General features: G+C 47.2%; 1 protein-coding gene across 6 annotated transcripts in view; it reads right to left on the reverse strand.

The window, feature by feature from the left end:
* Window positions 1–8,545: 8,545 nt before the first annotated feature.
* CASZ1 (castor zinc finger 1) overlaps window positions 8,546–22,611 on the reverse strand; it is a 146,731-nt gene continuing 132,665 nt past the window's right edge. For 3 of the 6 annotated variants that reach the window (XM_015882420.2, XM_015882417.1, XM_015882416.1), the window contains 4 exons: window positions 19,703–19,851; window positions 18,280–18,514; window positions 16,527–16,820; window positions 8,546–13,720 (listed from right to left, as the gene is read on the reverse strand). In XM_015882420.2, the coding sequence (XP_015737906.1) occupies window positions 12,462–13,720; window positions 16,527–16,820; window positions 18,280–18,514; window positions 19,703–19,851 (1,937 nt within the window). In that variant the 3' untranslated portion in view covers window positions 8,546–12,461. The remainder of the gene's footprint in view (window positions 13,721–16,526; window positions 16,821–18,279; window positions 18,515–19,702; window positions 19,852–22,611) is intronic. The other 3 variants (XM_015882423.1, XM_015882422.1, XM_015882418.1) reach the window with 2 other exon arrangements.

A 22,611-nucleotide genomic window follows, 5' to 3' on the forward strand; every position in this document is an offset into this window, starting at 1 on the left:
GGAGCGAAAGGAACCTTCATATTACTGTATTTAGACCTGCTGCTGAATGTGATGATTTCTCATTCCTTAAATGGACGAATATCTTCCCCAGGAGTGAGTGAGTGTGTGTGTGTGTGTGTGTGTGTCTCCGCTGTTTAACGTTCACAAAGAACGTCACATTTAGCTAAAACAGGGCAAATTTGAAAGTGTTTAAAAGGACAGATCCGTATTCAGAGGTGGCACTTTTCATTTCTCCAAGCCAAGAATCCTTGTGAAAAGAAAACATGACTGAACACGAGGATGTACTGAAGAAGTATTGTCCTGCCTGTGTACATTTTATATACATAGAAGGTTTTGAAAATAGAAAGTGCCTGGACAACAGCAGTTGGTGAAATGTGGAAAATATGTTGCTGAGGTATGTGCCTCGCAAAGTGACTTATGAGGTTTACAATACAACCATCTCCGAGGGTTCGTTTTTCCCCCTTTTCCTCCATGTTACCCGTGTTCAATCCATTTCCCATTCCATTTCTGCAGAGTAAAAGGTAGATTTCCTCAACTGCCCTTTTCACTCTCTTAGCTTTTGCTCCTTACAGCCTTTACCAGCTGGAAAGGTCATGTTTTTTCCTTTCCCCAACCTGATACAAGTACCAGCAAATTCCCTCGTTGCCCACAGCTGGAACAAAATCCATCTGTGGGCCTCCTGACGGGGTCCTGTGTACTTTGTTGATGAGACCTCACCCTCCAGCAGGGAATTTGGAAGAAGCCAGACCTTCTTAGCAGCTGGTATTTTGGGAGTTGTGAGTGTCACTCCTCAGTCTCTCCTTTCTTGTCTCTTAGCAGCACAGCAGGAGTTTTAGGGCAAGTATTTTGGTCTTGATGAACCACACAGACTGACTGCTAACTTGTGGTTGTTATTATTATTTTGGCTAAAAACAAGCTTCTTAGATGTGCTGCTGTGTGAAATGTTTAGCCCACCGGTCAGCAGACATCGTGTCAGCTGAAAGATGGCCAGGTAGTCAGCCCTTTTTCTGCACACAGAACAAGGCAGCACAAGCAGTCACCGCCCCTCCGGCTTATTCAAGGACTGTATCTTAGTGTAACCAGCCTTGGTTTGGGCACAGAAAGAAGAGTAACAAGGGTAGGTGGGTACAGTGGATTTACTGCATGGTTTCTATAGGTTTTTGGTACTGAGAAAAGAGTGGGTGAAGGGAACTGGCTTCCTCTGAACGGTGTCATTTGAGCACATAGCAGTGAAACCCTTTGAGCCCGTGCTCTCCCCGAGGGGGGATAATGTCAGGCTGGCACTTTCCAGTAATTTGAGGATATAAAAACTCCCCTTTCAAAAGCTGAAATGTGGGGAAGCTCAAAAAACATGACAAAGTGGGAAAGGATTAAGTGAGAAGCAGCTCCTGATCCTATTTGTCCAACCCTCCTCACCCCCAGGTGTGACCAATTAGCTCTAGGTGCACCTTTGTCAGAGTCAAGAGGAGTTCTTTCATTGCCTTTTGCATGCCCAGGGTGTAACCTAACAGTGTTTGAGATCAGAACATGTTACTTGTAGTGTGCCTCAGTTTGTCATTGCATATGGTGTGTGCTGGGATGTAACAAATAAAAGCTACAGAGAAAGCAACTTTAGGAAGCAGATTTCATGCTAGGTCCTGCAGCTGACACAAACTCCCATTACTTGCTGTGCCCTGTGGTGCAGTGATTGCAGCCCCCTGCCCAGCTGCAGCCACTCTCCTTGATTGCCTGGCTCCTATGGCCTGGGCTGCACAGCTGTGGGTGATGAGCTGAACCACCCTCTGGGCTTAGAGGTAGACATTTTAGATGTGGTCTTTGTATGGTGCACATGAGCTGCTTCGAGTGGGTAAGTGCTTTTTAAATATTTTCCTTCTTACTTTTGTTCTCAATTGAGTGAGAGATTGGGCTCCTTTTCCATGGGTACCTAGTGTGGGGTTTATTGCAGGGTGGCAGCAGGACAGAAGGGAAAGCTGTGCTGCTGCCTGGGATAGGGCTGAGGGGAGAAAACAGCCCATGCCTGCTTTGCTGCTTGTTTGCAATGCCTACTACAGGAATAGAAGCTGCCTTTGTCTTTTCTTTGGTGGGGCTTGATGATACCTGAAGAAAACTGGGCTGGATAGTAAGGCCAGGTAACTTTTTGTTGTAGACCTGCTGTAATGAAGTTTCGAAGGTCTCTTCTGTGTGGTGGAGCTTCATGTGCAGCACTAATTGTATGTGGTGGTGATCTAGCATGCCAAAACCTCGAATCAAACTTGAGCTGAGTACCTTCCAGCCTGAGTTTTGAGCTCTGCCCCACTACAAGTGAATACAGAGTAAAGGGCTTGGCCTCCAGAAGCTGAAAACGTAAGTAAAGCAATGCTGGGAGGTGAAAGAGTAAATTGTTTACCTGAGGGCAAAGAAGAGAGCATCAGCTTTCTTAATTTTCCCTTTTATCTTCACATCTCCCTGACCGTTATGCTTCAGTTTGAAGGCACTTTTTGAGCTGCATCCACCTGTGATGCTGATGGAAAGCTGGATCTTAAAACTGCCTGTGCTGTCAGGGAAAAATAAAGTAACATAGTGGAAATGTACCTAAAGTGAATCTGGGGCAGCAGGGAGCAGGAAGGATACAGGGAGAGTCCAGGTCCTCTGCTTGCTGAGTGCTGGAGGCTCTGAGCTGCGCACTTGTGGATCGAGGGGCTGGCATGGTCTCTCCCAGCTGAGGGAAAAAAACAATCCCATCCTCAAAAGGGAGCGAGTACGAACCTAATAAAGGCACCAGCTGGACGAAAGGAAAACCGGCTCTTTGGAAAAAAAAAAAAATAAAAAAATCCTTTCATTAGAAAAATAATATATTTCATCCTAATAAGGTAAAAATATTTGAAATGGGGCAGAAGTGAGCACTAGGCAGCATCTGTCAGGCCCTTTCTGGAAAGGGGAAGATTATTAAACTCAATTATAATTTATTTTTGTAAAGTGTCTTTCAGACTAAAAATCTCCCCCGATGCTTTGCAAGGGCTGCTCAGGGGTTACTTACAGCAGGGAGCATCTCGCAGTGCCCCTCTTCCCTCCAGCCCCTCTTTTCTGCATCTGCTGAAGGATTTAACCCTTCAGGTTTTTCTCTTCTGTTTTTGTGCAAATTATGAGAGACCTTTTGTGCTGTGAGCTGCAATAACGTGCCCGAGGAGCTGAGGGGCAGTTGATGTTGCCTTGTTTTTCTGCTTTAGATTAAATAGTTGTGTTTCTCCAGGATGGTTCCTCCTGATCGAGGTGACTGGTTGGTTAGGATTGATTCAGAGCATCCAGAAGCACAACTGGCTTCTTTCTCTGTTGCCTATTTTCCTTTTGGTGCCTGTCCCTTTGCCAGCCTTGTCCATCTCTTTATCTGCCTGGTGTGTCTGGTTTGTCAGCCTTCCTGCTGCTGGTTCCAGCCTGCTGCTGTGCTTGCCTGGCTCCTATTGCCCCACACTTTTCCCTTTTGCTCCCTATGCTTCAGACACAGACTGCTGCCAACTGTATCCATTCACTTTGATAAGCCAGCACTGAGGTTTATCTGCGTTGGAGCCAGAGTAACACCTCTCTAAAATTAATTTCTCTAACTGATTTAATTAGAGACAGTTCTTGAGTGGATGTTCCTCCAACTCTTTGAACAAGTTTGCTTTATTTAAAGCATTTTAAACTGATGTGTCTGTGTACAAAAGACTGTGTGCTAAACTGCTGCCACCCTCCAGTGCAGATGCACAGTTTGGTGCTTCCTGCCCTGGAACAGCATGAACAGCAGGTTCCATTTCTGCGTGTCTGCCTGTTTGTTTCTATGGCTTTGTTCATTCCTTGCTGTACGGTGATAGCAGCCCTTCCCAGCAGCAGGCACAGGTTCAGGGTGAGATGGAGGCAGGCAGTGGGCACAGGGCTGTGGGTACTGGGAGCACGACGCAGCACCCTGCCCTGTGGGAAGGGAAGGGGGCAGGCCGGGCTCCTTAAGTCTGCCTGTCAGATAAATCTTTGTCTGTTTACTTAAATCCTCAGTGTTTCTTCATTTGTTTGTTTAAAAGTTTCCCTGCCAAAAAAGAGCAAAAGGAAGGAGGAAAGCTGCCTCCATGGGCCACCCCTCAGCCAGGATGGGGCTGGGGCACTTTGGGGACAGGAGGAGCGGAGGAGGCAGAGCACCCTGCAGCCTGGGGACACGGCCCTGCTCCATCCGCAGAGCACCCAGCTGAGGGACCCAGTGAGCCCCTTGACACCAAGAACTTCTCCTCCCTCCCATTGTTTTCTCTCCCCACAACAAGCGAGACAAAAGAGAAAGTAAACAAAAATCTTGCAAGGTCATGAAGAAGTGTGGAAGTGCATTACAGACCTGTACATCCATCCCTGCGGGTCCTTCATGTGCTGCTGTGTGCTGTCACCCAGACTGGGGGCTTCCCTCATCCCCTTTGGGGCACTATGCAAACCTGCATACCCTGCAGAATGGCACCCGTAGGTTTGTAAGGCATTGTGCCTAACTGCACCAGCCCAGAGGGGTGTGTGTGTGTGAGACTCAGCTGGGCAGTGAGCAGTCTGTGTGTAGTGAGGCTGGCGGTGCCAAAGCTTCCTTTATGGAAGGGTTTTGCTTTGTATTCATGGAATCATGGGCTGAGTTGAGAAGGACTGCAAAGATCATCTGGTTTCAACCCCCCGCTGTGTGCAGGGTTGTCAGCTACCAGACCAGGCTGCCCAGAGCCACATTCAGCCTGGTCTTGAGTGCCCTGAATGTATTGTTATGTCCATTGCAGGGACCCTGCCTGCTGCTCATCTATGCTGAGATCCCACTCCATTCCACATTTCGTTCTCTAGAGGTGTGGAGATGGGCTTATTTAACAGACCTATTTCCCTAGCAAGTCTCCTTTCTTAATGTCAGCATGCTCAGCCAGTGCTGAGCCTCAGTCCTTGCAAGCTCTAAGTTATGCCCAGTATGTGTTGTGCGTCATAACAGCTGCCTTTCCTCCACCAGTAAGCATCAGAACTCTGACTTTCCTTCTGCCTGAGTGCAGGAGGCATCGTGCTACCAGAGTGACCATCCTCCCAGCCAGACCAGGAGTGAGTTTGGAGCTGATGAGCTTGTAAGAAAGATTGCAGTGAACTGAGTGAGTGCTTGCTGCAGTATGGAAACCGTCCCTTGTTGCTCTGGACATAAGGAGAGGTGTAACCCTAAGTACTGTTTTCCTAGTAACCCACATAAATATCCATGCTAGGCTCTGAGAAGTACTTGGACAAACTGCAACGATCATCTTTCAGAGCCACTAGGATGGCCATTACCCTCACTGTAGGCCAACGCCAGTAGTCTGTTGCCTTTATTTCTGTCCATATTGGCCCATATGGCTCAGCAAGGACAGGTCTCTGTACTAAGGCTGGTTTGTTTAATGACATCTGAAAAACAGGATGATGGGAAGCAGCAGCAGAACCATCTGGTCTCCCATTCTGTGTCCTAGAATACTTTGAATGCTTCTTCGTTTAAGGTAGTTGAACTTTTGCTGCTTGTTTTGGTTTTAAGTCTTATGAATCATATGGAAAGGGAAAGCAGGGCTCTATTTTGGCTGGGCTGGTGCCGAGGGATATTCCTGCTGAGGCTGCCTGTGCTGGTGGCTGCTGCATGCAGCTTGCCATGTGCTGAGAAGCCAATGTCCTGTGCCTCCTGTAGAACAGCCAGCTCAGTTTTGTGGATACGTGTTAACTGTGGGGTTCTGTGCTCAAAAAATGCTGTTACAGAGATAGACTGGATGTAATCATTGTACAGTAGCAGCAGCGGTGCCCAGTTATTGTCCAGACCTCAAAACAAACTGCCTCGCTGGGTGTCTGTCGCTCTCCCTCCCCCTGAGTGCAGTGGATGCAGAGCTGTAGTGTCACCCATTGCGAGGGCTTGGAAGGAATGCAGTAGTGAGGCTTTGATTTGTTCAACTTGCTGCTTCTCCCTCGATTTAGCCGTTCTTTTCTGAAGGGCAGTGAGGGTTCCGCAGAGAGCAGGCAAGTTCCAGCAGGAGATTCCAAGCCTTGAGATGTGTCGTGTCCCCCCAGAAACACCAGGATGTAAAAATCCCTTGTGCTGTGGGCAGAGCTCCAGAGAGAGCAAACCTCTGTGCTCTGAGTTTGGATTAGGAGCATGTTCAGATCATGGCATCTGAAAACAGGATGGCTGGGAGCTGCAGCAGAGCAACCAGGGGGCTTTGAAAGAGAGAGGAGTCTAATCCTCTCTGCTAGTAAGGAGGCAGCTGCTGCCAGTGCATGGGGCTCAACAGGCTCTGCATTGCAGCTCCTGGGTTCTCTGACTGGTGGCAGAGGGCAGCAGGCACAGACACCCAGCTGCTTTCGTGGTGGGGAAGAGCAAAGCAGGAGTTTGCTTTGCTTTCTTTGGGTAAAACAAGAACTGTGCCGCTGTTCCACACCTCCACCCCTATAGCACTGGGGCAAGTGCCTGAACCTGGGGGAAACACAAGCAGCTCTTGTGCACAGTTATGGTGTCCTGGGGGGGTCTCCTGGGATGGGTGCTTGCAGTGGTCTCCCACTGAGGGGTGAGCACACGCTGCGACCTGGTGGATACCAGGAGGGTAATTGCTTTAGAGCACCTGATGTGCTGTGAACAAATGTGCTTTTTTCAAGGCAGCTTGTTGGAGTCCTTGTCAAATGGCACCTGCTGCCTGTGCCAATCTGCCTTGCTCAGAGCAGGTGGGGAAAGCCTGTTTGCAGGGTTGCCTGGTGAGGAAGCCCCCAGGCCTGGCACTTGTTCAGGTGGATTGGTGGGGACCAGCTGCACTGAGCACCCAGGGTTTATCTTATCTGTTGTTCCTTTGCAGCTGGCGCTCACAGCTGCTGGGTCGGCTGCTCCAAGGCAGTGCTGTAGTACGGATGGAAGGACAAAATCTGCCCTGAAAAGGACTTTCTCATCCCCAATGGCAGTGGCTTCTCTCTGCCAACACGTGGTGCACGCAAGTGACAGCAGCAGGAGGAAGCTACGGAGGGACCAGGTACGGGATGCTTCCTATTAGATCTTGGATGTGTGGTGTACAGTTTGCGCAGTCTGAGTTTGCAGACCAAGGTGGGAAGTGTCAAAATGTAGGCGGCTGCATCTCTAATTCACATCCCATCAGCAAATCATGGAGGTGTAAGCATCACCTGTTTCCTCCTCTGAGGAAAGATTGAGGGAACTGGGCTTGTTTAGCTTGGAAATGAGAAGCCTCCAGAGAAACCTCATTGTGACCTTCCAGTACTTGAAGGGAGTGTATAAACAGGAGGGGAAATGGCCATTAGCAAGGGTGGGCAGTGATAGGACAAGGGGACTGGTCTTAAACTAAGATGGTAGGTTTAAGTTGGATATCAGGAGGAAGTTTTTCCCCCAGAGGGTGGTGACGCACTGGAACATGTTGCCCAAGGAGGCTGTGGATGCCCCATCCCTGCAGGCATTCAAGGCCAGGCTGGATGTGGCTCTGGGCAGCCTGGGCTGCTGGTTGGTGACCCTGCACACAGCAGGGGGTTGGAGCTGGATGAGCACTGTGGGCCTTTGCAGCCCAGGCCATTCTGTGATTCTATGACTGATCGCCACCATCGTCACCCTGGTGAATGCTTCAAACACAACTGCAGCAAGGCTGTGTAAGAGGTTTGAGGCCAGAGTCCATAAGAGAACTCTGTTCTTTTTGCACTTATCACTGCTGTGCTGGTGCTAAAAGTGGCTGTTAAAGGGGTGTGGGGGCATCATGGGGCTGTGGTGTTTTAAAAGACCCGAACTGCTCAGCTGTCCAAAACATAAAACGCCTCCTCAATCAACAAGACAACGACTCCAGCACTTGGAACTTGGTTGGTTTTGTTTTTTTTAGGTTTTTTTTTCCAGTTTTTATTGAGTGAAAATGTCAAACCTTGCATCAGTCATGCAAAAAAAAAAAAAAAAAAAAAAAAATCAAATAAATAAAACACATATATTAAATTTCTAATAGCACTAAATTCAAGTGGAAAAATATTCAGTTCTTAATAACGCAGGTGCTGAAGAGACCAGATTCAAGTAAATCAGAGCACACCGTCCTGCTTAGGGTGGGTTTGGTTTTTTTTTTTTCACTTTCTGCATTTTTTTTTGTCTCAAAACCTATATATATATCTATATATCTATATATATGTATATACATATAGATATATACACACACACATATATATGTGCATACATATTATTTTTATATTTATATATATACACATACATATTTATAAAACATTAAAAAGAGCATTGGTGGTTCAAGCATTTATTTCCCCCCTCCCCCACAGAAAGAAAGAAGTAAAACAACAACAGAACAGAACGAAGGTACACAGTTAAGTCCAAAATGAGCTAGCAATGGCTTATAGTCCTAGTGTGCAATATGGATATTACAAAAGGCCAGAATTCTCCCTCTTTGTCTTTTTATCTTTTTTTTTAATATAGTTTTTTAAAGTGTTTTTTGTGGTTTTTTTCTTTTTTTTTCTTTTTTTTTTCTTTCTTTTTTGCTACATTGGAAAAAAAAGTTTTTTCTTGTTTTTTTTTTTTTTTTTTTTTTTTCTTTCTTTTTTGCTACATTGGAAAAAAAAGTTTTTTCTTGTTTTTTTTTTTTTATTATTTTTTAATTTTTTTCTTTACAAAATTCCTTCCACGCAGCCTTTAATCCAGTTGAGTTTGTGGCTAGAAAGGACCAGCTACTCAATAGTTTTGATTTCGTTTTTTGCTCCTCAGCAGTGAATGGAGAACCAGGAGGGTCCATCCCAACAAGGGTCGTTTTGTTTGTTTTCCGTTTTGTTTCGGACACAACTGTTCCGTTTCCCCTCCCTCCTCCTCACTGTGTTGGATGAATCTCTCTCTCTCTCTCTGCTCTTTAAGCACTTACAGCATGGCATTCCTGGCCCTGGTGATGTGATCGCTTGAAGCGAAGACCCACCTCGCTGCAATGGGCACCTCAGTGCTGCTGGGGCCTTTGTTCAAAGAAAGCACTTACTTAAGCGTGGGCTTCAATCTGCTCCAGCTCACAAAGCCTTTGCTTAAGAGTTAAAGCCTGAGCATGGCAGGAAAACAAGACGGGCTTAATTTTCTAGACTGGTTGTTGCTGCAGAGATGGATGTAGTGAGAGCTGGGCAGGTACAGGGCTGGGCAGGGCCGTGGGGCAGAGGCCAGTGTGAGCCTCTAGGGAAAGGACCTGCATTCCCTGTGCCAGCGCCTGGAGGAGCCGTGATAAAGGACTGGGAGAAAGGCTGAGACACTGGGGAGAAGTTGGGTGCCTTGAGGGGGAGGGTGGTGTGCATAGATAAACATGGGCCCCTCTGGCACGCTGAGCCACACAGGAGGAGGTGAGGAAGAGCTCTACATCAGCTCAGGCCCCAGCAAAGTGCTGCTGAGTGCAGCTGCCAGGGGATCGCTTCCCCTCTCCTCCGTGCCTCAGCCTTATTCCACTGCCTTGCAGTGATTTGGTGAGATGGGCTGATAGAGGTACAGATACTCTGTCCTCAGTGGTGCTGAGGTGCCCCATGGAGCGCCTGGCTGCTGTGAGCAGCCCTGCTAGCCCTGCTCACAGGATGGGGTGTGAGGGCAGGGGCTCCGTGCTGACCCCACAGAACTCAGCAATGTCTGCAGGGTGCCAAGTGAAAACATCAAGTCTGTAAGATGGGGCCTGTGTTACAGCTGAGGGGTCCTCCTGCTGCCCATCACCTTACAGTGTGAGTGGATGAATATGGGAAGAGACAAGTACAGAACCTGCAGCAAATGCCATTAAAGCAGAGGTGTTTGCCCCATCCCAGTCCTAGAAATCCCAGCTCCTTGTTCCCTCACTCAGCCCCAGGAACGGGAGCTCCGTGACGTTCAGGAGTTGGTCTGTGCTAGAAAACACACAGCAGAGGGCAGGGGATACAGCCAACAAAACAAAAACAAACAAAAGAATGAAACCCTGTAAAAATAAAAGCCACACAAAATAACTGATAGAGGAAAAGTAACTCCAAAATATTAAATAAGCTACAAACTAGTCATAACAATATTTCATTTGTTTTCATTTGTTTCATCTCTACAAAATTCAAGTTAAAATTCGGAATCGTGCAGCTCCAGTCAGTGCTAGGAGTGTGAAGTCAGCCTCAAACCACAGAGTTCAGGCCCCCCTCCCTGCCTCCCCCTACAAACAAACACTACATTGAAAATAATAATAAGGAAAAAAAAATAAGAAAAAAGGAAAAAAAATTGCACACAATGAACCGTATCTACGGGCCTCACAGAAGGCGGGTGACCCCCCTTGTCCCCCTGGCATCGGTTGTTTCTCTTTTGTTCTATGTATAAGAAGAACCTTTACAGAAAAAAAATACTGTACAACTTCTGAACTAGTCTATTTTTTTTTTGCCTTTCCTTATGAAACATCACCTGAACCTCCTGTCCCCACTGAACGCAGCCGCGCTGCTTGTTTATAAAGCAGACCCGATCTGCATCAGGTCCTAAGGGAAATAATTAAAAAAACCCAGCCTAAACTCCTTGAGGCCTTTATCTGCTCAGGGTAGAAACAACCTGTGGGGATCCCTTGGAGCTGAAGTGCTTGAGGAGGGGCTGCATGTTTGTTAGGAAAAAAACCAACCAGGCTTAAAGAGAAAAAGCGACACAGCTCGGACCCAAGGAACCTTTTGCTGGGCTGGTGTAGTTACAGACTGGCACTGGAAGAGCCATGACCAGAATTCATCTGTTCTGTCCTTCTGGAGCCGTGTGGATGCAGAGATACCCACTTTCTCAGACTCTGGTGAGGATTTGGGGTCAGAAAGCTACTGCCTCACCTGCCTGAGTGCTGGGCAGTCTCCTGTAGTGTGTATTCCCAGCCTGAGCTAGGAAAAGAGAGCGGGGAGGAGATGAGCTTGTGACCAGGGCAAGCCCAAGTTTCTGGAGGCAACAGGTCCCAGCTTACTAAATTCCATTTACTTGTCCAAGTCCTGAGCTCTCAGCCCTGCTTGGCAAAATGTATCAGCACAGACACAGAAACGCATCACTTTTTTAGCTGGACTGCATCCTGGCCTCTGCTGGCATCTCCCCACATCTGTCTGTGCTGTGTAGGTTGCAGCAGCCTCATGTGGCTGCGAGAACCAAGGCTGGGCAAATAGCTCTGTGGGTGCTGCAGAACGGTCCCCACTCAGTGCTTAGCAAAGGAGAGGGACGTCCCACATGGGATCCTGAGTGCCTGCCTGCCTTCTCCCTCAGTGGTGCCTTCACCCTCTTCTGGAAGTCACCAGAGCTACATTTCAGTCCGTGCAGGAAGCTGTGGCCATCTCCAGTGAGAGGCAGGGAGGAGGGCTTGGGGTGGGGACATACCTGTCATGTATTTTCAAGGCTGTGTTAAGGGCTGGGACGCTCTCCTGCGATCACAGCGCTCCTTGTGCTGCACAGTGTCAGCTCACAACCTCCTGACTCTACCGAGTCCTCCTGAGATGGGGATACTGAAGCACCACAAAAAAGCCTCACCCTCAACAGAGGGAAAGCACCTGGGGTTGGGATGAGATGGAACTGGATGGGAGTTGAACCCCAGTCCTCCAGTGTGACAAACCCTTTAACTGCCCGCTGTGCCCTTCCCCAGTTACTTCAGCTCAATCCCTACAGGCGGAACAGCAGGGATGGGGAGAGGTGCCTTACAGCTGTAGACAGAGAAAGTTTTACAATATAAATAGCATTCAAAATTATTATCATTAATAGTAAAAAGGATCTGGAAGAACAGAGGAGTGTCCCATTCCCACCCCTGCTCATTCATTAATGCGTCCTCATTTGCGTGACAATAAATACCCACTCCCACCCTCTGCTGTCTGATGCCATCCATTTAATGCTGGAGAAAGAAGAGAGAGAGAGGGAGAAGGATGGGGGAGAGAGAGAGCACCCCTCGCCCCCTCCTTCCCACTGGCAAAAGCTGAGCTAGTTGTCTTTGTGACACCAATTCCTTGCATGTTATATATGTGTGTGTGTGTGTACATTATATATATAGAAGAGACACACACACAAATATATATTTCTACAATTCATTACCTGTTGTTCCCACCCACCCCCCTCCAAGAAGTGGAGATTATTATTAATATCGTACAACTGAAAACATGGAAAAATAAAAGCCAGAAAGAAAAACGGGGGGAAAGAACCCCACCCATAACAAAGGGTCCCCAGATGGGCGCAGGCCCCATGCACCTTTTGGGAGACAAGGAGAAGCAGCTGGTACCCTCGAGGTTCATGTCCATATAAAAGGGTATTTTTCCGCTGCATCCTGCCCCTGTGTTCTGTGATCTGCAGAATGAAGTGATGCAGCACCAGTCCCGCTGCGAACCTGTCTCTCTTATGGGGCCTGTGGAGTATAGGTTTCCTTCCTTCCTCTCTCTCTCTCGCGTGTGTGTGGCACGGAGTTTGTATTTCATTTGCCATCCCAATCTTTGTTCTTGCCTCATGTGGGGTCCCCGAAGAAATTCTGTGTAAAAGCAAAACCAAACCACTGCTGCCGTTGTCTCTAGGATTAAGGAGAAGCTGCTGGAGCAACCGTCGAGTCTTCGGCAGCAGCGGGAGCTGGAGCAGGAGCTGAGGCTGGAGGAAGGGCAGGAGCTGCCTCATCCTGCGGCCTGGAAGCATCACCGTGGTCTGTGGAAGAAGAAGCACCTTCCTCTGGTTCCCCATCATCTTTAGTGGCCAGGCCCTCAGGGTCAGGCAGCGATTCTTCAGAATCCGTGTTCAGGTCTTCCTCTTCATCATCCTCATCATCATCATCGTCATCATCCTCCTCTTCATCATCCTCCTCTTCTTCATTCATCTCCTCCTCATCATCCTCTTCATCCTCCTGGGAGGAGTCATCTTCATCCTCCACCTCCCCAGAGCCTGACGCTGCTGCCCCCGGCTCCTGAGGGGTGGTCCCAGCTCTACTCGGGGAGGGCCCTTCAGCCACTTCCGACTGCTTCTTGCTGAGGTCCAGGGAGTCATTGAGGCCCACGCCAGCCGCGTTCTGCAGGAAGAAGAGGGAGCTGTTGTTGTCCGTGCTGAGGTTGAGGGAACTGTCCAGGTTGATGGAAGAGTTCTGGATATCGTACTCGAGAGAGGAGTGGGCGAGCCCTTCAGGGCCAGGAGAGATGGCGGGCAGCTCCCCTCGCTCCTGCTTCTCGTGTTTGCGCTTGTGCGAGTCCATCTGTGACATGCCCACCACCGTGTGTTTGCAGCCAGGGTAGGTGCAGTGGAAGTGGGAGCACTTGAGTTTGTACTTGCAGTCGGGCACCTCGCAGTCCACGCTCGAGCTGAACTGGCAGAAGCCGGCAGCACTGATGACATCCTGCTTGCCGTGGTGCTTACGGTGGGCTGTCACCTTAGTGCTGTCAGTGCAGCGGAAGCCACAACGCAGACAGTGGAAGTGTGTGCTATTGCCAGAGAACTGACAGTCTGGGAAGTTGCAACTCAGTGAAGACTTGAAGCGCTTGAAATCATCCAATACCAGGTTGTCGACACGGTCATGGTGCTGGGCGTGCTTATACATGTGGGTACGGCCGCAGAACTTATAGCCACAATTCTCCCGCGTGCAGTGGTAGTGGGTAACCTTGAGGGAGAATTGGCAGCTGGAGTCCTTGCAGTCCTCGTAGAGGTCATAGCGCCGAAATCCCTCCAGCATCATCCCTTCATCCAGCATCTTGCGTGAGGATGCAGTCTTGCGGCGCTTGCCAAATGGGGACATGTCCTCAATAATCCAGAAACGCTTTTTGGCCCCCGAGGCAGTTGGCATAGTGATGGTATTCCCTGAGGAGAAAAAGTGAAGAGTGCTATTGCTGACAGGTCTCTTCTCGTCCCCTGACTGTCCTGGCAAGTCCTCTATTTGCACAGACAACACCACAACTGCCCCCCTCAGCAGCTCATCTCCCAGGCTCTCAGTGAGCCTCAGATCCAGGGCCACTGGCTGACTGGTGCCGCACATCACTTCCTTTGCTTTTCAGCACATCCCACCTTACTTCTAATTGCCACTCTTGTACAACTTAATATTATCCAAACACCATCGCTCCTTCTCTGTTTTGCAACTCTGAGAGTTTCTCCTGCTGCTCAGTTATCTCTAGCCTTGCTTGCCTCTTAAACTAAACTTTAATGCAGAGGAGTTGGCTTCTTTCAGTCCGAGGGCTGATGTGTTTTTACAGTAGTTTTACTGTGGTTCAAGTAGTAAATGAGTTTAAGCGTCTTAAAGCCAGCAAGTGCGCACTGCTTTCCCCTATCCAGGCTCACTGTGAGCAGGACACCATAACACACTACAACTGCCAAGGACAGGCAGGAAGTGGAGGAAGATCCCATGCATGATTGAAAGTGCAAGGGGGGGAATTTATAGAAATAGGATGGACTTTGGCCAGGAGACTGCAACATCCCTCACTGTAATGAGCCTACATATTACGATGAGTGCACTTAGAAAGACAGATGGACAGATGTTCAATGGGGCCAATTCTCATCATCACTAGCCAGCGGACTCCAAGAGAAAATACCAGTTCTATGGCTTTCCCATGAGTCTCAAAAATCACATGATGCCCCTAGTAAATAAAGAGCCCTCATCTATCTTCCACTTTCATTCACAGGGCCAGCATAACTGGCTAGTGTTCACGTCCCCTAGGAGCCAGATGACATCAAGGACTCGACCTCATTGTATCTATTAACATTTTTTTCCTTCTCTGCTTACTATTTCCAGAATCAAGATCTCCAGGACCAACACACAGCACAGACAAGGTTGGAGGCAAGAAGAATTTCACACCAGCTGCAAAACTGTGAGTATAATTGGAAATTATAGCTTGCAACTAAAGCACACTTTTTTCTTCTTTGCCCTCCACCTTCCTGCTGAAATTGTCATCCTTTTAAAGAGAGGCAGGATTTGAGCCATGCAGTGCATGGGACCAGCCTGCATCCTATTCTAGGAGACTGAGGAAACACTCATTTGTTTGAGTGCTGTAGGATTATTTTTTTTCCTTGCTGACAAGCAGGTACAAAAGCAATGGATGCTATTATTGCTATAGCTGGCTTGCTAGCTTACAACTCTTTAGATAAAAAGGATCTGGACAATTATCCAAGGAAGCCTCCAAACATTAAACATACCCATACCCAAAGGTGCAAGCCTACAGGCAGAGTAGCAGCAACCTGAACTCCCCATACAGTGGCTTGCTGCTGTACCTGGGCTATACAGGTTGCAGTGTGAGCAGAGAGCAAAAGATCTTTCACATCCATTCGTTACATGCACCTGTGCTCAAACTGCAAACTAAAGAACAAGGGTATGAAAAAGAAGGTAACCTGCTACACTCATCAGCCATTAGACAGCGCTCAGTCCCTAATGCTCAGCTGGAGACCATAAACCTGCAGATTAATCCCAATCAAATCTGAATGGTAAGTACATGCTATAAGCTTGGCTTTTCAACTAATAACAATGTAAACATTTAAAAAACTTATCTGAAGATCAATAGGTAAAAACAAAAGAAACTTAAAAATATGTAATTAGAGGGAAGAAGAGCACAAAGGGAAGACAATGTAGGTAACATGCACATCACTTAAAAATACAGTTTACTGCATATTTTGGTCACTGGAAAACACTGCTCTGGACAGGGGGTGGATACTTTTCCAGCCAAATCCCGTGACAAAAAGCCCTGAGCTTCCAAGCAGAGCTGGTCCTCCAGCCATACTCCAGATTTGCATGTTACTACACATGCATACACTAAAGCTGGCAGGAAGGATGACTGGGACGTTTATAGGCTGCCAGAATCCTCTTTAGTGTGAAACAAATATGCTCTTGATTAACTAGAAAAGAGCTGGGAGTTGGGAAAAGAAGCCAAAGCTGAGACACACCCTAAAAACCATTCCAGCCAGAATGAGAATCCCCAGCCTGAGCCACCTCTGATCTCAGTCACACATGGGAAACACGGCAGCTTGAAACTAAAGCTCTAAGTGTATTTTCTGCAGCTGTAAGAGCAGATGCAAACAACAGTGAGTGTGAGAAACAGCCTGAGATGCCTGATGATGTCATTAAAGTGACACTGACTGTACTTCCCTCTGTTACTGGTGCTGGGGAAAGCAGCCCTGAATTTTATGGCTTTATATGTGAATAGGAAGCAGTGAGGCTGAAAGGAGCTATAAAACTACTGGAGGCATCTACCTACCAAGATGCGTGCAACACTAATAGGCACTGGGCTAGGTGGTCTAGAAGTTCTAATGCAGAAGTCCAGGTTCATTAATGCTACAAGAGCCAAAGTTTGCTTTGTGGCCATCCTGCTGTTATCAAGAGGTGAAAAGTGAATTTTAACTACTGATTTTCCTCACAGTTTGGAGTTGGCTTGAAAATTCTCTCAGGTATCTGAATTTTTCACAATGATTTGCTCTGCTTTTTGGCTGCACTCCATAGCTGTGGTTACCATGTCAGAAAACGGAGCAGGTATGGAAGGGCCCTTGGATAATGTTAAGTGAGACACAGAGTGACAAAGGCTTTTTTTTTTTTTTAACTGACTCAAAAGGTGCAAAGAAAAATGTGGGCAAGGTGAGTGGGGAAGGAGATGGGCAAAGGACACTGAGAGAGAAAGCAAAGTGTTACCTGCTGCATCCTGAACTAAGGGAACGTCACTTTTTACTGGAGTTGGAGTGGCAATGATGGGCGAAAACCCAGTGGTGCTGGCGGCAGGCATGACAATGCCTCTGCTGGATCCAAGAGTGGCACTGAGCAGAGAGTATGAGAGACAAGATGGAGAGAAAAGATAGGGGAGGGTGGGAATGGGAGACCTAAGCAGGGCTTGTGAGAAAGATGGAGGCAGAGGTGGAGGTTGAGGTTGTGGAGCATTGTGGGTAGCATCATCGGCAGCAGCAGTGGCAGTAGAAGGAACCAGGCAGCCTGGAGAACGTGGAGAGAGAAAAAAAAAAAAAAAAAAAAAAAAAAAAAAAAAAAAAAAAAAAAAAAAAAAAAAAAAAAAAAAAAAAAAAAAAAAAAAAAGCAGAAAAAAAGGAAAACAAAAAAAAAATAAGAAACAAACAAAAAGAAAAAAAAAGAAAAGAAAAAATAAAATGAGAACCCAAGAGCGGAAGCAGTGTGATGAAAATGGAAAACACGTTAACAAATGTATGAAACAGAACTGTAACAGAGAAGAAACAGAAGGTGAGGAACTGACAGCATCAGGAAGAGGAAGGTTGTCTCTGCAGAAGGTGAGGTGGCTTTAATGGCATGGAGGAACAGCCATAGGCTTTCAAGCAGAAATTCCTGCTTGTCTGGTCCTTGCACATTTCTGTGGTGCCAGCTCATACCAACAACCACCAGCCCTGTCTCAGGTTTGGGCAGGGGCAGCTGCTCACCACCTGGATACCAGTGAGGGGACTTTTCCTAGGACGTGTGACTTGCTGGGATGGTGCTGAGTGCCAGAAATCACTGTCCCACCAAAACGCTTTGGAGGAGCTTTAATGCCATGGGGCATCCCCTGTCATGATGCAGCAGTGCTCATATGATGGTAACATATGGTTAGATGTGCTATACTATAACTTTCATGTATGTGGTATGGGAATGCAAAGCAGGAGAACACATGTGAGATTAAAGCAAACTCAGGGAGGCAGACTACCCAGAACACAGCTTACCCTGGGAAGGACAGCTAAGAGATCCCTGAACTAACACTAGATGATAACAGAATTCATAAGAGAAACCAGACTGCTGAAGAGATAACCATGTAACACAGGGCAGGAGGAGATGGCTGCTCATTATCCTTGCAAGCAGGAAATAATGGCAGAAACTTATTTCCAAAAAGAGGAACATGATGGAGGTCTCCTCTGTGCAACACTTTGCCAAGTGGCACAATGGTTTTTGCAAGAGAAAGGGAGCTCAGTGAGCTGCTCTTATATGGTGCTTTCTGAAGATGCAGTAGTCTTTTTCCCCCCTTCTATATGTAATATTTGCTATTGCAGAACCTCTCTGTACCTCAACACTATTAGAAAATAAAATAAAGTCTGACTTCACGTGCTGCACAAAAATACCCTAAAAGATAACTGGGGAAATGGCAGGGACAGCAGAGTCCCACAGCTTCTGAATTACTTTTGTTTAAAGCAATTATTCAACTAGATCCAGTCCAAGACATGGGATAAAAACCTCCATCCAGGGGAGAAAGAAAGATGCACTGTTAGCTCACGGACCCTTGAGGTGCACAATCTGATGGATCTCTTCTCTCAATGATGGAGGGACCTAAGTTAGTATGAGACACTACCACGAAACAAATGCAGTTCGTATTTTAAGGTGCAGTTGTCCTTTCATGAGTTTATCTCCCAAGAGATTAGGCAACTGACTACCCAATTTCACCCCCTTTCTGTCTTACCTGCTGATGTACTTTCATTGCCCACTGGAGTGCTGGAGCAGCTGCGGTCCATATTGGAAGATTCAGAAGAGATCCCCCCAGGGCTACAGCCAGTGTAATCCATGTACTCATCTGTTTCAGTGTCCATCATGCTCGGGGGTCCCTGAAAGGAAGCTGGGGTTCCTGATGAGGCTGGGCTGGGTGCCATGCTGCCAACCTGGGGGAGATTTTCATTTCTTGGAGTGTGGCCAATAACCTGCAGTAAGGAAGCAGGACGGGGACTTTCACACCAAAAGCAAGATGCCAAGACCAAAACCATCTGTCGGCACGTTTATTTCTCTCTGCTGCTGCTCATGAGGAACAAATGGAACATGTTCATGAGTGAAACCCATGGCACTGTGGCTAGCAGCATGCATCTTCCTTCACTGGGAGCTCAGAGCATTAAACTTGGCACATGTATCCTGGTATGTGAATTGTGATGTGCTCAGAGGCTGGGAGTGTTAATCTTGGCACTGCTATCCTGGTGCACAGATTCTGATGCATTCAAAAACAAGAGGTGTTAATCTTGGCATTGCTGCCTTACAGTGGTAGGTCCTGCTGCATTTAGAGACTGGGAGTGTGACTACTGGCCTTAGTGCCTGCCTGCTGAGACATGGCAATGGGACCACAGACAGAAACCAGTGACCTGAGCAGGTGCTGCTGTGACCTGGTTACCACTGGACAGTTGTACCTAGGCAGGTAACCAGAAGCAACGCATAACAAAACATATCAGTAAGTGCCTACTGAGCCCTAATAAATGGAGAAACCTGGAGCTAGGATATAAAAGTGCAGGTGGTCAGTGCTGCAGCTGAAATTTGGATTTATTTGTGCAATAGACAAAGCAGTTGCTGTCAGTTGGGTTAGAAAAAAAGATGTGACTGTGCTGCCCTACATAACTCCCAGTCAGCAGAGAAATGTTGAGACTGGTGTTCCTCCCAGCTGAGGTAGAAGCAGCAAATAATTCTTTATGTGCAACAGGAAATGTTTGCTTTAACCAGCGCGTTCAATTCTTCCACATCCTAAGCGCTTCAATTTTAATAAGCCAATTGGTGTATGCTGAAGAGAGCAGGGAAGGAGTGCAAGTTGTAAATATGAATCTTTCAGTGTTGTTCTTCTGAAACGTTTCTCTGTACTACTCACAAGGAAAGGCTGTTTAGATTAAGTAATGCTTTGATGTCTATGCTTTATCATCTCTCCTTGTATTACAGAAGTCAAAGCAGCCAAAGCAAGCTTAGGTGAACTCATGCATCCCAGGTGCATTCCTCAGTGCAGACAAGTATCCTTAAGACTTTGGGTGTGAGTGCCTTGGCACTAACAGTTCTGCAGCAAGCAACCAATGGTTCTGTCACTACATTCAGATCTATAATGTAAAATAAAACAAAAACAAAACAAAACAGCGAGCTACCTGAGTAGGAACACGATCAAAATTCTTCCCCAGCATCCTTCTCATGTGCTTTCTGGCATGGGATGTCATTTGGTGCTTCAGCAGGAAGGAGAACTGGCAGCCTTCTCGAATGCAGTGGAAGTGGCTGTTCACCTGGTTGTATTTGCAACCTGCAGACACAGAGTGCGTGTATGTAGTACATGAATGGTACCAAGAGGAAAACAGATCACAAGGAAGATGGTCTGGAGACAGGACAAGACTGCTGCTATATGGAGACTGGAGAGTATCAGTGGTCATGGGCTCCTCATGAGCAGTCATGAATGAAAGTAAGTTTGGGTTTTGTTTTTTTTTGCCTGCTCAGCAACTGAAAAATAGGATTATGTTTAAGGAGGGGACCAGCAGCAGACTAGTCCCATCCCTCTTTGTTTTGTTACACAGAAAGTAACAGTGATGTTTAGTAGCGTCCAATACTCCCCAGTCTTAGCCAGTACCCTTTCTTTTCCAAAGGGAAAGAAACCAAGACACCTGGCTGTGTCGTCATACTTGCAATTGAAAATACTCACAAGTAGATCTAAAAGGAAAAGTTCTTTTTCTCTCTTTAACTATGCTCCAAGCAGATGAGCAGTCTCTTAGAAGCACCAGCTCTGGGACAGGACAGTGTATGGTCAGACAGAAAGCCAGGAAGCGCTTACTGCCACTCCAAATTAGCAGTGTAATAGGGGCAGCCATTAAACAACAACTGATGTCACACTGCACAGAACCACACAACATCCCAAGTTGGAAAGGACCCATAACACATTCTGCTCCTTGCAGAAACTGCCATGTATGCTGGGAGTTTGTGTATCTTGTTAACAGGCTATTCTGAATAGCTGCATTCTGTAGCAGACAAATAATGGCTTGTTGCAGTAAAAACAGAGCAACATCAACAGTCAGGTTGCATCTGCTCTCCATCATCCCCAGTACTTCACCTTACACACATACAGGCACAGAGCTACAGACAGCCCCAGCTGTATTCATCTATCGACACCCACCTGCCTTTATTTACATACATATACACGTTTTTTCACTCTCTCTGTATGTATACACAAATACACCTATACTAAAATACACAAAAACATATAATATCCATCTATTGATCTAATGCGTGCGTGTTCACAAACTTTCACAGCCCCTCAAGCAGGCCAGTGCTTCTGCACCTGCTGTATGCGTACTTAACCTACAACAGAGAGCTGTACAGCAAAACAGACAAGCATTTACATGCTGGTATGCTCATCTACACCCACACAAACACATCCACCTACCCATCCAGCACTCTGTCTGTCTCTACATAGGCCAAAGCAGAGCGCAGGCTAAACACACATTTAACACATGGCAAGCCCAAGCCATAGGCACACGTACATCCCAGTGGATGCGTGTACCCCTCCAATCCCAAAACAAACACTGCTGACACACGCAGCCCGTAGCCATCTCACCGCCAAGCAGCTCCCGAATCACCCAGCCCATCTTTAGCTCACAGACAGCGTTTTATGTGCAAGCCAAGTTGGTGTTTGTTTAGGTATTCCACTCCCCCACAGCCCCACCTCGTTTGTCCTCCCCATCACGTCGCTGTTCTTCAGGATGAAGAACAAACAGGGCTGGTGGGATTGAAACGGTATCAGCAAAGGGCAGGTGAAGGCTCGCCCGTTACCAAGGCAGCCGTGTAGGCTGGGTGTCATGTATCACTGTCCTGCTTTGTCTAGCCCCTTCTATCACCTGAAACGCCTAAAGTTGAGTAAATAACGGCAGCTGCTGAATCCAGTGACGTGTAAATCAGACCTAGGTGAGTACTGACTCTGCAGTGTTGACACTCATTACCCCAGTTACCACAAACAAGTTGCCATTTGGGTACAGATTCCTGCTGTTTGGTTCTGCTCACTGTGGGTGTCACAGTGGGAAGGAGCAGCATCCAGCAGGAGGAATGGACAAGAAGGTCAGACGTGTTATTCCAAACCCCACTTTGATTCAGCATTAAGCCAGGACCAATAGGAAGACTGGCTCTGTGATAACAGTAAGGCAGAAGGCAGCAGAGCGAGTCCTGGGGGTGAGGATGGAGCTGCGCTGCAGCGTTCCCTAGGGACTGCCTCCAGCACAGAGCACTGGGCTTCAGCTTGAGGATACCTCCGTGGGAACATTTGTTTTACCAGCTTTACACCAGAGGCACTTAGATTTAATAACTGCTGGAGCACTGCTAATAGTTCTGGCAAATGGGCAAGCCATGGTCTGAGGCTGTGTGCACAGCAGGGCTTCCTTTGGCTGTGTGCTGGTGCAGGGCTGTGATGAAGGCACAGCGCTCACAGACAGCTGTGCGGAACAGGGTCAGGAGAATAGCGCAGTTTACTGCATGCCCTTCTCCGTACTTCTGTCTCAGGTTATTTACCCCTTTGGCTTTCAATACGCAGCCCTGGCAACAGCAACAGAAAAACAAAAGTCATTTGAAGCTGCGTGGAGTCAGGCACAGCCACAGCCAGAGGTCGATACAGCAGGACCTGCACGAGAGCCTCATCAGAACAGACATTTCCCATACGCTGCTTGTACCCTTCAACTCTGGATCTAGAGCTTGTCTTGGGCAAAGACTGCAAAAATCTCCCCGCAAAAAACAAGAAAAATAAATGTTTTTAAATGGCCTTTAAAATCAAAAGGAAAAACAAAGGGGAACCTGCATCTCCAAACAAATGTGTACATGAAATCCTCCATACTACAGCTCCTAGTCATTTAAGACCTTTGATCTATTTGAGAAAATAGGAATCCTCGTGCCTCAACACAGGGAGATCAGGAACTGATTTCTGGTCGATTCTGTTTCTCGTTTAGTAATTTAATTACCAAATACATCTCCAGCCGAACTCGTATGCTTTAACTCATTCCACTCTTAGCCTGAATGTAGGAAAGACATG

Source organism: Coturnix japonica, chromosome 21, assembly GCF_001577835.2.
Source record: "Coturnix japonica isolate 7356 chromosome 21, Coturnix japonica 2.1, whole genome shotgun sequence".
NCBI classification, from domain to species: Eukaryota; Metazoa; Chordata; class Aves; order Galliformes; family Phasianidae; genus Coturnix; species Coturnix japonica.